A 13,318-nucleotide genomic window follows, 5' to 3' on the forward strand; every position below is an offset into this window, starting at 1 on the left:
AATCTTATAAAGTTGCAACATGACATTCTGCCTCTTGTACTCAATTCCCCGACTAATAAAAACAAGCATGTCATATGCCTTCTTTACCACCCAATCTACTTGAGTGGTCATTTTCAGGGAGCTATGGACTAGAACCCCAAGATCTCTCTGTACTTCGATGCTGCTTAGGGTTCTGCCACTAACTGTATACTTTTCCTTAACATTTGATCTCCCGAAGTGCAGCACCTCACACTTTCTGGGATTAAACTCCATCTGCCATTTCTCCACCCATAGCTGCAACTGATCTATATCCTGCTGTATCCTTTGACAACCGTCTACATTGTCCACAAACCTGTAGACTTACGAACCCATCTATCTACATTTTTATCCAAGTCATTTATGTATATCACAAACAGAGGTCCCAGTACTGACCCCTGCAGAACACCAGAAATCACAGACCTCCAGCCAGAAAAATAGCCTTCTACCACTGCCCTCTGTCTTCTACAGGCAAGCCAACTCTGAATCCGCACAGCCAACTCAGTGAATTCCATGCATCTTAATCTTCTGGATGAGCCTACCTTGTCGAAAGCCTTACGAAAATCCATACAGACAACATCCACTGCTCTACCCTCATCGATTACTTTTGTCACCTTGGGATTTTTTTCAAATAGATACAGCAATTATCAGTAATCTCAAATTAAATCTCAGACTCTGATAAGAAATTAAATCAAATGTTAATTTTTTTAGCAAATGAAAATACCATTTAACAATAGTTCAACTTTTACTTTTTAGTTATGACTTTGCTACTTTCCAAAAATCATTGAGATTGTTCAAAAACATCAGTTTTCAATAGACACATCAAATCAATTTCTGTGCTGCAAACGTTAAGATGGACACACATACATGTGTGCAAATAACATCTTCCCAGTTGGCCAGCTTGTAGATTGCGTGATTGTGCTACTCCCTGTGTTAAATTGCACAATGCAACTATTTCCTGCACTTCACAGAACAAGAAATACAACCTGAATGGATATTGTGGCTTTCAAGAAGACTATTTTTGTCCATGTTAGCCAGTGAACAAGTGATTGTTTATCTTTAAAGCAGTGGTTACATAAAACACATATTGCATACCATCTAATATTCTGTTGCTGGTTACGTTGTTGCGGGATTCTACTAATGGTGATTGCTCCTCACATCGTTTTGGCTTCAACCTTCGTGGCTTGGCCTCAAGGTTAGGTTGGACCATGAGAAGCTCCTGTCGTTTCCTCCTCTGCTTCTGTTCTAGTAGTGCACGCTACAGGAAAAAAAGTTAAAGCATTTGTTATGAAATAACACTTGTACTATCAAGAGGAAAATGTTATTGAGTAAAATCAACATATTTTAGAGAAGAGAAAAGGTATTTTTATTAACACCCCAGTAGTCAGCTTTGGAGATTTTCAGTTAAAGAACTCGAGAATGATAACAGCACAGAAGATGGTCCTTTAGCCTGTCTTGTCTGCGTCAGTTCTCTGAAAGACGCACACAGTAATTTCTGCTTGACTGCCATTTGCCTGTAGCCCTGCAAATTTTCCCTCTTCAATTTTGAAATTTGTCTCCATCACATTGTTTCGTAGTTTATTTCATCCTAGTCACTTGATGAATAGAAGTTTTTGGTCACCTTGCCATTGATTTAAGATAAACAGCAAAAGAATCAGTGTCCTTTTTCCTCAACCGAAGATTCCAAGCAACTTGGTTGACAGAGCCCTCAGCCATGTCCAACCTATTTCCCACACTTCTGCCTTCACCTCTTCTCTGCCATCCCTCCATTTGTGGTCCTCACTGTCCAACCCTCCAGTCTCTACATCCAAAGGACCATAAGCCACCATTTCCACCACTTCCAATGGTTGGCTTGCACCAGAAACATATTCCCCTTCCCTCCCTTGTCAGCATTTCACCCCGGACACCCTGATCCACTCCTCCTCCACTCACAACATCTCTCCATCCCACAGTACCTTCCCATGCAATTACAGATGGTGCATTACTAGATCAATTACCTCTTCCCACCTTATTATCCAAGACCCCAGACACACCTTCCTGGTGAAGCACTCATTTAACTGCCCTGCATTCAATCCTATCCATGTATTCGCTGCTCACAATGCAGTCTATTCTACACTGGGGAAACTGAGTCCTAACAGACCATAGGGCTGCTCTCTTATTGGAGAGAGACGAGTGGTGGCGGTTTAACCTGAGTATTACCATACGTGCAGAGAAGGGAGAGGTTGAAAATGAGAGTTCTTCATGGTAACCACAGCCAGTGCAAGAATACTGGGGAGACTAAATGCAGGCTGGCTAACTGATTTGCTGTACACCTACACTTGGTGTATAAAAATGGTTCTGAGCTTCCAGCTGCTTGCCACTGCAGCAGATGTCTGTGCTCCCATGCCAATATTCCTATCTGTAGCGATTCAGCAAGGCTCAATGGAAGCTGGAGGAACAACACTTCACATTGCACCTAGAAACCTTACAACCTTAACACTGAGTTTAACAATTTCAGAAGATGAACACACTCTTCGGTCCCTTCCTCCATACCTCTAGGTCCTGTTCTGTATGACTGCTCCCAGCACAGTCAACCCATTTTCAAATATTTAAACTTGTTGTTAGCACCCCACTTAACTGTTGTCTCTTTTCTGGCTTATCATTAGCAAAATGTCTGTTTGCCTATCCCTCTTCTCGCTCACACTCTTTCCATATACACTATTCTCTCTCTTTCTCTCTCTCCCCCCACTTCCGTCCTCTCTGACCAAAACCATACCCTGTCACCAGAATACATACCACCCTTCTTCATCGATCTTCAGTTCTGATGAGGGTCACTATATGTTTTGTTTCTACAAATGCTACCAGATTCAGTGGTGCTTCTCCAGCACTCTGTTTTTGTTGTTGAATATATAGCCAAACTGTTTTACTATTACTGGCATCTGCTCAAAAGGCAGAAACTTGTCCAGGTATAATGCTGTTCACAAACAGCAGTTTAAATTCAATGAAGCCAATTACTATCTTTCCAGTATACTCCCCAACATTAGAAATTAATAGAAGTTAACATGGACTGTGCTATTAAGTGGCAATGACTCATCAATTATATACTCACCAATTCTTGAATATTATCAAGATCACTTGGCTGTAGCTCTCATTACAGCCTTGATCCAAATAAGCACAAAAGCGCTGAATTCCAGAGGCGTGGTGAAAATAATTCCCCTGAACATCATTTGACCAAATATGATGCCAAAGAACTTAAGTAAAATGCAGGCAATGGGTATTAGGGAGAAAACTCTCCACTGGATAGGATAGTACTGAGTAAAGGATAGCATTATAGCTAATTTTCACTCGGTTTTACATTAATTTACAGTGAAATATTATATACATATACCTCCTAACTCAAATCATAACCACAGTTTCAATACATATCTCTTTATATTTCCTCAAACAATACCCGAATAATGCTCTCTGCCTGAATATAATTAAACACAAAATATATTCAATTAACATTAGAAGCATAGTCAGCATAAAGGAAGATGATTTTGTGGAGGCTATTGTGAGGCAGTAGTAGTGTCCCTAACTCTGGGCCAGAAGGCTTAGCTTCAAGCTCTCGTGGTGCAAAGTTGTCATAATATGTCTAAACAGGTTAACTCAAAAAAAGGTGCTGAGTTTTGAAGAAAAGGAGGCTCTTCCTTAGTATAGTGTCCTGCCTGCCTCCCAGGAGACTGGAGTTCAACTCCCCAATGGGAAATGGTTGATCTCCATGTACGTGGGTAGGATTTCAAAGGATGCAGTGTTTCAAAAGGGTCTTGTCTGAACATATTATGATTTTCTTTTTTAAAAATCACCTTGCGCTGTAACCCAGGTTATCAGTGTCTCACTGACACTGATTTCCAAGTGACTACAACCTGATTACTGCTGTGTTGCATCTGCACAGTTGAGCCAGGCTGCCGAGATGCCACTTGCCAGATGAGGCGGCCTGGTTCCAGTGTTGGGTGAACATGCACCACTGGTCAGTGAAGGAACAGGAACCTGCACAAACCCATAATGTACATATCCATTGACAACTCCTTAGATAATTAAACCATCTGTGCCTATGAGTAAATAAGACTCAGACAAAAGTTAGACTAGGGTTCATAAATGGAAAATAACATTCTTACCAGGCAAAGACCCATGTCTACCCAAAGAAAATTCAACCATTATCCTTTGGCATCCATGAATACTCAATCGCCCATCAACAACATCCTGGAGTTCAACACACCAGAAACTTTATTGAAGAAGCCATATAAATACTGTAACTACAACAGACCAGAAGCTGGGAATTCTGTTGAGTGCAACTTAATATCTTATTTTATTTTATCATTTGTGGGACGTGGGCATCACTGACAAATCCTTAATTGCACTTGAGCTGTTAATAGTGAGACACCTTCTTGCACTATTAAAATCCATGTGGTATGTGGGAAGGAAATTTAGGATTTTATAGAAAACAGATAAGAAAAATATAACTTGCATTTATGTTGCACTTTTCACGATCTCACAGAATATCTCAATGCTCTGGACAGCCAATGAAGTATTTTATAAGTGTAATTATGCTAATGGAGAAATGGCAATAGTTTCCAAGTCAGGCTGGCATATGACTTAGAGAAACCATTAGTTCATGGTGTTCTCATGCATCTGCTACCCTTGCTCATGTAGATGACAGATGTTGTGTAATTGGACACTGCTATCAAATGTACAATGACAGGTTGCTGCAGCGTACCTTCTCAATAGTACTTACTGTAGCCAGATGTGCCTGTGATGGTAGGAGTAAATGCTTGAGATAGTACATGGAGTACAAATCAAATGGGCTGCTTCGCCCTGGAAGGTCTCAAGCTTCTTGGAGCATTACAGGGACTACATTCATTGGGATTACCATTTACAAGGCACAACTCCGATGTGTTAGCAGGTTTTGGGAAGTTAAGAAGTAAATTGTACAACATAAGAATTTACATGATATGCTCTTCTAGTTACAGTATTTATGACTGGTCCAGTTAATTTTATGATCAATGATAACTCCTGGATGTTGGTGGTAAAGGATGCAGTGAAGATAATGCCACTGAACATCGAGGGGAAATGGCTCAATATTCTCCTGTTGGAGATGGTCATTGCTTGGTACTTCTGTGGCATTAAGTTACTTGCTATTTATCAGCCTAGATTATAATGTTGTCAGTTCCAATAAAAGATCACCACCCTGAAATCTTAAATCTTCTCACTCCCCACAGATCTTGCCTGACTTATTAACAAAACTTACGTGCTTATTTAAATTAATATGCATATTTTGTTGTATGCAGTCAAAAACTGCTTCGTTATCTGAGGAGCTGCAAATGGAACTGAACATTGCGATCATTGGCAAGCATCCTCACTTTGGAGAGAAACATTAACAGTTTCTATCTTTACAGATGCTGCCAGACCCAATTAACTCCTCCAGCATTCTCTGTGCTCATTTTAGATTTTTTGCATCCAGAGAGAGTATTTTTCCTTTTATCCTCATGTCTGCAGAAAGAAAGGTCATTGATGAAGCAGCTGAAAATGATTAGGTCAAAGAATCTGTTCTGAGCAACTCCTGCAACAGTGCCTCTCACAACTATAAGCACTTCCTCTGTGCTACACATGACTCCAGGGAGAGGAAAGAAACCCACTCCCTTCAACGTTACTTCTACTTCTGCAAGGCAGAATACATTAAATACTCCTGAGAGCATTTCCATCGATAAAGTACAATATTAGATATGATAAAATATCCTCCAATTCCTTGCTTAAGTGTAATGAGTACATCAAGATTATCCAGGTGATTGATCGAAAGGAAGGAGGTCTTAGATTACAGAAGGATATAAATAGATTGATTAGATGAGCGGATCAGTGGCAGAAGGAATTTAGCCCCGATAAGGATGAAGTGATGAAATAAGAAGACAAAGGAATACTTGACGAATGGTAGGATACTAGAAAGCTCAGAGGGGTGTTTGTCCACAAATCCCTGAAGGTGGTAGGGCAGGTTAATAGGGTTGCTAAGGCAGCATACGGAACACCTGCCTTTATCAGTCAAGGCATAGATTATAAGAGCAGGGAGGTTATATTGGAGCTAGACAGAATTTTGGTTAGGCCACAATTAGAATACTGTGTGCAGTTTTGGTCACTGCACTATAGAAAATGTGTGATTGCCCTGAAAAGGATGCAAAGGAGATTCATTAGGATGTTGCCTTGGATGGAGTGCTTTAGTTATGAAGAGAGGTTGGATAAGTTCAGGCTATTTTCTTTGGAGCAGAGAAATATATAAGATTGCAATGGGCGTGGACAGGGTGAACAGAAAGCAGCTGTCCCCCTTAATTGAAGAGTCAGTAATAATAGTTTACACTTTTAAGGTGGAAGACAGGAGGGGATTGGAGGAAAAAACATTCCATTCAGAAGGTGGTGAGGGCCTAAAATGCACTGCCTGGGAGGGTAGTTATGCAGGAAACCTCATAACCTTTAAAAAAGTACTTGGATGAACACTTGAAAAGTCATAACATTCCAGTCTAGAGGCCTACAGCTGAAAAGTGGGACTATTGTAGATTTAACATAGTTTTGGCAGAACAGGCTCGATGGGCTGAAGGGCCTCTTCTATGCTATATGATTCTATGCATCTACAACAACACACAAGATCAACAACTTCAAGGAGAAACTGCCATGTAATTGGCACTACCTTCATCATCAGTGCAACATAGCTGCAATATATATCTACAAGATGCACTGCAACAATTCATCAAAGTTTTAACTGCATTTGTCAAACTTGTCCCCTTTAGGTTAAAACGGGAGTAACATCACCTCCAAGTTACCTTCTAAAGCACACACCATCTTAACTTGGAAATATGTTATCTTTCCATCATTGTCACTGGGTTAAAATCCTGGAACTGTCCACCTTAAAGCACAATGGAGTATCGTCTTCATACAGACTTATGACTCACATCAGAGTCAGCATGGCTTCATGCCTGCCAAGTCTATTACATATCACTGAGGTAGTATCACGCAGGAAAAATAAAAGCGAATCAGTAGATGTAATACATTTGGATTTCCAAAAGGCATTTTATAATGTACTGCACATAAAGCTACTAAATAAGAGCCATTGTATTTGGGGTAGTATAATATCATGTATAGAAAATTGGCTAATTAATAGAAGACAGGTAGGATAAAGAGGGAATTTTCAGGATGGCAATCTGTTATTAGTGGATGGTCAGCGCGGCGATCACATTATTTACAACTAGCTTCGTCTGCAGTTGCTTATCCATTATCACTTTGAAAGCAGTATTTGTCCCGCCTCAAATATACATATCTTGGAAGGAGCCTCAGCAATGCCTTCTTTTTCCAATTATCAAATATTTTTATGATCCCTAATCAGAGTTCTCTTTTAGAATAGTTACTACTTTGGATCCAGGAGGCTAAGGTTGTAATCCCACCTGCTCCAAAGGCGTGTAATAATATCTCTGAACAGATTGATTAGAAAATATGTTGAACTTAATCAGCCCCACTCTTCCTCTGATGAGCATTTTACTATTCATATGCTTTCAAACTCTTTTGGACTCTCCTTTATACCAGTCTTTGCTCATATTCTCACATTCTGATTTTCTATTTCACTTTGCCTCTGAATTTTCTATATTAAGTCTAGTTCTCACCTGTATTATCATGTCATTTTTTAGGCACTTTTTTCTGCTTCATAATTCTTTGCTTACCTTTCCCTCTCATTGGAGCGTACCTTGACTGCATCAAACTATTGCCTTTTTAAAGTTAACTAACAGTTTTATTTGCAAATACAGTCATACAGATGTACAGCACGGAAACAGACCCTTCGGTCCAACCCATCCATGCCGACCAGATATCTCAATCCAATCTAGTCCCACCTGCCAGCACCCGGCCCATATCCCTCCAAACCCTTCCTATTCATATACCAATCCAAACGCCTCTTAAATATTGCAATTGTACTAGCCTCCACCACATCCTCTGGCAGCTCATTCCATACACGTACCACCCATTGCGTGCAAAGGTTGCCCCTTAGGTCTCTTTTATATCTTTCCCCTCTCACCCTAAACCTATGCCCTCTAGTTTTGGACTCCCCAACCCCAGGGAAAACACTTTGCCTATTTATCCTATCCATGCCCCTCATAATTTTGTAAACGCCTATAAGGTCATCCTACAGCCTCCAATGCTCCAGGGAAAACAGCCCCAGCCTGTTCAGCCTCTCCCTGTAGCTCAGATCCTCCAACCCTGGCAACATCCTTGTAAATCTTTTCTGAACCCTTTCAAGTTTCACAACATCTTTCCGATAGGAAGGAGACTAGAATTGCACGCAATATTCCAACAGAGCCCTAACCAATGTCCTGTACAGCCGCAACATGACCTCCCAACTCCTGTACTCAATACTCTGACCAATAAAGGAAGGCATTCCAAACACCTTCTTCATTATCCTATCTACCTACGACTCCACTTTCAAGGAGCTATGAACCTGCACTCCAAGGTCTCTTTGTTCAGCAACACTCCCTAGGACCTTGCCATTAAGTGTATAATTCCTGCTAAGATTTGTTTTCCCAAAATGCAGCACCTTGCATTTATCGGAATTAAACTCCATCTGCCACTTCTCAGCCCATTGGCCCATCTGGTCCAAATCCTGTTGTAATCTGAGGTAACCCTCTTCGCTGTCCACTACACCTCCAATTTTGGTGTCATCTGCAAACTTACTACTGTACCTCTTATGCTCGCATCCAAATCATTTACGTAAATGACAAAAAGTAGAGTGCCCAGCCTCCAGTCTGAAAAACAACCCTCCACCACCACCCTCTGTCTTCTACCTTTGAGTCAGTTCTATATCCAAATGGCTAGTTGTCCCTGTATTCCATGAGCTCTAACCTTGCTAATCAGTCTCCCATGGGAACCTTGTCGAACGCCTTACTGAAGTCCATATAGATCACATCTACTGATCTGTCCTCATCAATCTTCTTTGTTACTTCTTCAAAAAACTCAATCAAGTTTGTGAGACATGATTTCCCACGCACAAAGCCATGTTGACTATCCCGAATCAGTTCTTGCCTTTCCAAATCTTTGATTCCAATTTATCTTCGTTGGATTTTTTGTTACTCCACTGAAATTGGGCCTTTTTCCATGGTCAACTTAAGATTCTATTATCACAGTTTCTGAAAACATCCCTGACTGATACTTAGTCCAGTTGACTCACCATATTCCCTAAAAACAGATTCAACAGTGCTTCTTATTTCATTCAAGAGTCTGGTGGTGGAAAAGCATAGCAGGTCAGGCAGCATCCGAGGAGCAGGAAAATCGACGTCTCGGGCAAACGCCCTTCATCTGGAATGAGGCTGGGAGCCTCGGGGGTGGAGAGATAAATGGGAGGGGACGGGGCTGGAGGGAAGGTAGCTGTGAGTGAAATAGGTGGATGGAGGTAGGGGTAAAAGTGATAGGTCGGAGAGCAGGGTGGAGCGGATAGGTGGGAAGCAAGATGGACAGGTAGGACAGGTCATGTGGGCAGTGCTGATCTGGAAGGTCGGAACGAGGATAAGATGGGTGAGGGGAAATGAGAAAGCTGGTGAAATCCACATTGATGTCATTGGAGGGTGCCAAGGCAGGAGACAAGGCGTTCTTCCTCCAGGCATCAGGTGGCAAGGGAGTGGGCGGCACGGCAGCTCAGTGGTTAGGCACTGCTGCCTCACAGTGCCAGGGATACAGGTTCGATTCCTGTCTCAGGCGACTGTCTATATGGAGTTTGCACATTCTCCCTGTGTCTGCGTGGGTTTTCTCCAGGGGCTCCAGTTTCCTCCCACAATCCAAAGATGTGCAGGTCAGGTGAATTGGCCATACTAAATTGCCCATAGAGTTAGGTGCATTAGCCGGGGTAAATATGGGATGGGGGAATGAGTCTGGGTGGATTGCTCTTCTGCGGGTCATTGTGGACTTCTTGGGCCGAAGGGTCTATCTTCATACTGTAGGGAATCTAATCTAATCTATTAATGACTTGGATGACAGATGTGAATGCACTAATGTCAAGCTTACAGATGACACAAAAATAGATGGGAAGGCAAGCAGTCAGGATAACACAAGCAAACAATCTACAGATGAACAGAAACAGGGTACATTAAGCAAAAATTTGGCAGATGGAATGTATAGGAAAATGTGAGATTATGTGCTTTGACAGGAAGAAAAGATGAGCTGAATATTATTTACTGTAAATGAGGAAACGCTACAGTAAGACACAACACACAGAGGTCTTCATGCATAAATCACAATAAGCTAGCCTAGAGTTCAGGAAGACCTGGAGAAAGCAAATGGAATGTTGGCCTCTATTTCAAAAGAAACTGAGTATAAAAATAGGGAGGTCTTGTGAAAACTAGACAAGGCACTAGTAAAAACACAGCTGGAATACTGAACAGTTTTGGTCCCTTTAATGAAGGAAAGATGTACTGCCATTGGAAGCAGTTCACTAGGTATAGCACATATATGAAAGAATTTCTCATGAAGAAGAGGTGAATGGATTGGACTTGCACTCATTTGGAAATTAGAAGAATGAGGAGACCTTATTGAAACATTTAAGATTCTTAGGAGACTTGACAAGATGGGTGCAGAAGAATTATGTCCTCTTTTAGGAGAGTTGAGGACCAGACGGCCATAATCTCAGAGTAGTGAGTCACCCAGTTAAGATAGAGATGAGGAAGAATGTTTTTCACTTCAAGGTGAGAAATCTGCAGAATTCTTAAATCAGGTTTAGGCCAGGTCTATATCCACTGGAGTTTAGAAGAATGAGAAATTTATAAAATCATGAAAGGATCTGTCAGGATGGATGAGGAAAAGATGTTTCCCAGTGTGGAGTGATTAAAACTAAGGGACACATTTTTAAATAAGTGGCCTTCCATTTTCTTTTCTCTCAAAGTCAAGTGTCTTTGGAACGCCAAGAGAGCAGTGCAAATAGAGGAAGTGAATGTTTTCAAGGTAGAGGTGAATTTGACTAACAAGGGCATCAAAAATTAACAGTGCTAGGCAGGAACGTGGAGTTCAGCTCACAATCAGGTAACATGTCATCTTACTTGACAGTGGAGCCAGCTACAAAGCCTGAATGACCAACACCAGTTCCTAATCTGTATATTCATATGTGAAGAAAGAAGAGCTGTGTGATCAATGACATAAACTCAATACGTGATGGAACTACAGCTACATCATGGCAGACAACAGCTGCATGATAAAGAAAACTATTAATACAAATGTTTACTTAGGTTTCAGTTAAAACAAATTTTTTTAATGCCACATTTTATTTTCAATATGTCCTAAAACTCGTGACAGCAAAATACATTCTTCTAAAATGAAATGTTGGAGAATGCATTAGCCAACCCAAATGGCTCATAAACAGTAAAAAAAAAACTGCTTTAATTTCATCTTGCTGATGATTCAAGATAAATGTTGGTTCTATTAGGAGCATGAGAACAAAATTTCCTTTTGAAAGAAACCACTTCTTGCAGTGCAGCACCATTTATATGCTTTAAGTGTGGCTTGAATTCTCAATATTTGATTGAAGGCTTATGTGCCGTTAGGAAACCAAGGCTAACATAACTGTAAATCTATAACCAATTAAGAATATGACTGTAAGCGTGCATAAATGTAATCATCCATCAGAAGATTGAGAGATTTTGCTTTACTCTGCAGCCATAAGAATAAAAATAGGAGTAGGCCACTCAGCCCCTCAAGTCTGCTCCATTATTGAACAGGATTATGACCGATCCAACATTCCTCAGATCCACTTTCCTGTGTTTTCTCTTATCCCTTAATTCCCCTACTAATCAAGAATCTTTCTCAGGCTTAAATATATACAAGGACTCTGCCCTTATATTGCTCTGGGACAAGGAGTTCCAAAGAGACTCAAACTTCAGAAGAAATTCCTCCACATCCCAGTCTCAAATTGGTACCCCTTTATTCAGAGACTACACCCTCTGATCCTAAACTCTCTCATGAGGGGAAATACCTTCTCAACATTTATCCTGTCAAGCCTCTTAAGAATCCTATATTTTTCAGTGAGATCACCACTCATTTTCCTAAATGCCGGTGATTAGATCCCAAACTGTTTAACTTTTGTTCAGAAGACAATCCGTGCACACCAGGGATCATCTTGGAGAACCTTTTTTGAGCTACCTTCAATGAAATAGTACCGTTCCTTAAATAAGGGGACCAAAACTGCTCATAGTATGGCAGATGTGGTCTCACTAGCACCTTGTACAGTTGCAGCAAGACTTCACTACTCTTATATTCCAACTACTTTGAAATAAGGGCTAACATTCCATTAGCCCTTCCCACATTGTACTCCTTTTACCAACAGTTTGCTCACCTACTTAATTTATCAATATCTTCCTATAGACTATTTATATCCCTCTTGCAATTGCTTTTCCACCTATTTTTGTGTTGTCTGCAAATTTGGCTAAAGTACATTCACTTCCTTCCTCCGTGTCATTGATATATTTTGTGGAACCACACTAGTCACATGTCACCACATGAAAACAAAACCCTTATCCCCACTCACTATTTCCTACCATTAAGCTAATTCTTTACAAATGCCAATATTCTATCTCCGGTATCGTGTACTCTTATTACAATCTTTTCTAAGTACACTGTCGAACACCTTCACTAAGTCCAAATACAACACATTTACTGGTTACCTTCTATTCACGCTGGTTGAAACTTTCTCAAATTAATCAGGCATGATTTTCCTTTCATAAAGCCAAGCTAACTCTGCTTGATTAGATTATGATTTTCCAAATGTGCTTTTATCACTTCCTTAATTATTGATTCCAATACATTTCCAGATTATAGGCTAATCAGCCTATAGCCCCCCGCTTTTTGCTTCCCTCCCTTTTTGAATAGGGATGTCACATAAGCAATTTTCCCTGGTACTTCTCCAGAATCTAATGATTTTTGGAAAATTACAACTAATGCATTCAACATCTGTCGCTCTTTTAGGATCCTAAGATACAGTCTATTAGGCCAGTTGATTTATCTGTCTTTAGCCCCATTAGTTTGTCAGAAGGTGGCAAAGGCAGAGTCATTAGATTTTTTTTACGATGGAGGTAGATGCTCTTTTATTAGGCAAGGATGTAGCGGCTGTCAGGGGTAGATGGTAATGTGTAATTTGAAACAGAATAGCCATGATCTTAATGAAAGGCAGACCAGGCATGAATACTTCTGTGCTAATTTATAGGTTCTTCGCTGAATTTGTATTATTTGCCTTCTTTTCACTGTAACTTTGCATGTTCACATTTAAAATGCAAACTTTAGG

At 40.5% G+C, this 13,318-nt stretch overlaps 1 protein-coding gene and 1 long non-coding RNA gene across 5 annotated transcripts in view; one reads left to right on the plus strand and one right to left on the minus strand.

Annotated features, from left to right (window-relative positions):
* LOC122559618 (tubby-related protein 3-like) overlaps positions 1-13,318 on the minus strand; it is a 137,575-nt gene that overhangs the window by 50,690 nt on the left and 73,567 nt on the right. For all 4 annotated transcript variants that reach the window (XM_087997279.1, XM_087997280.1, XM_087997278.1 and 1 more), the window contains exon 3: positions 1,111-1,273. In XM_087997279.1, coding sequence (XP_087853405.1) covers positions 1,111-1,273 — 163 coding nt within the window. The remainder of the gene's footprint in view (positions 1-1,110; positions 1,274-13,318) is intronic.
* The window catches only part of LOC148146768 (uncharacterized), a 38,622-nt gene that overhangs the window by 8,032 nt on the left and 17,272 nt on the right, over positions 1-13,318 (plus strand). The window lies entirely within an intron of this gene.

The sequence above is a fragment of the Chiloscyllium plagiosum genome, unplaced genomic scaffold (genome assembly GCF_037043375.1).
Source record: "Chiloscyllium plagiosum isolate Xiang-an unplaced genomic scaffold, Cpla_swu_hap1 HiC_scaffold_19, whole genome shotgun sequence".
In the NCBI taxonomy this organism is placed as follows: Eukaryota; Metazoa; Chordata; class Chondrichthyes; order Orectolobiformes; family Hemiscylliidae; genus Chiloscyllium; species Chiloscyllium plagiosum.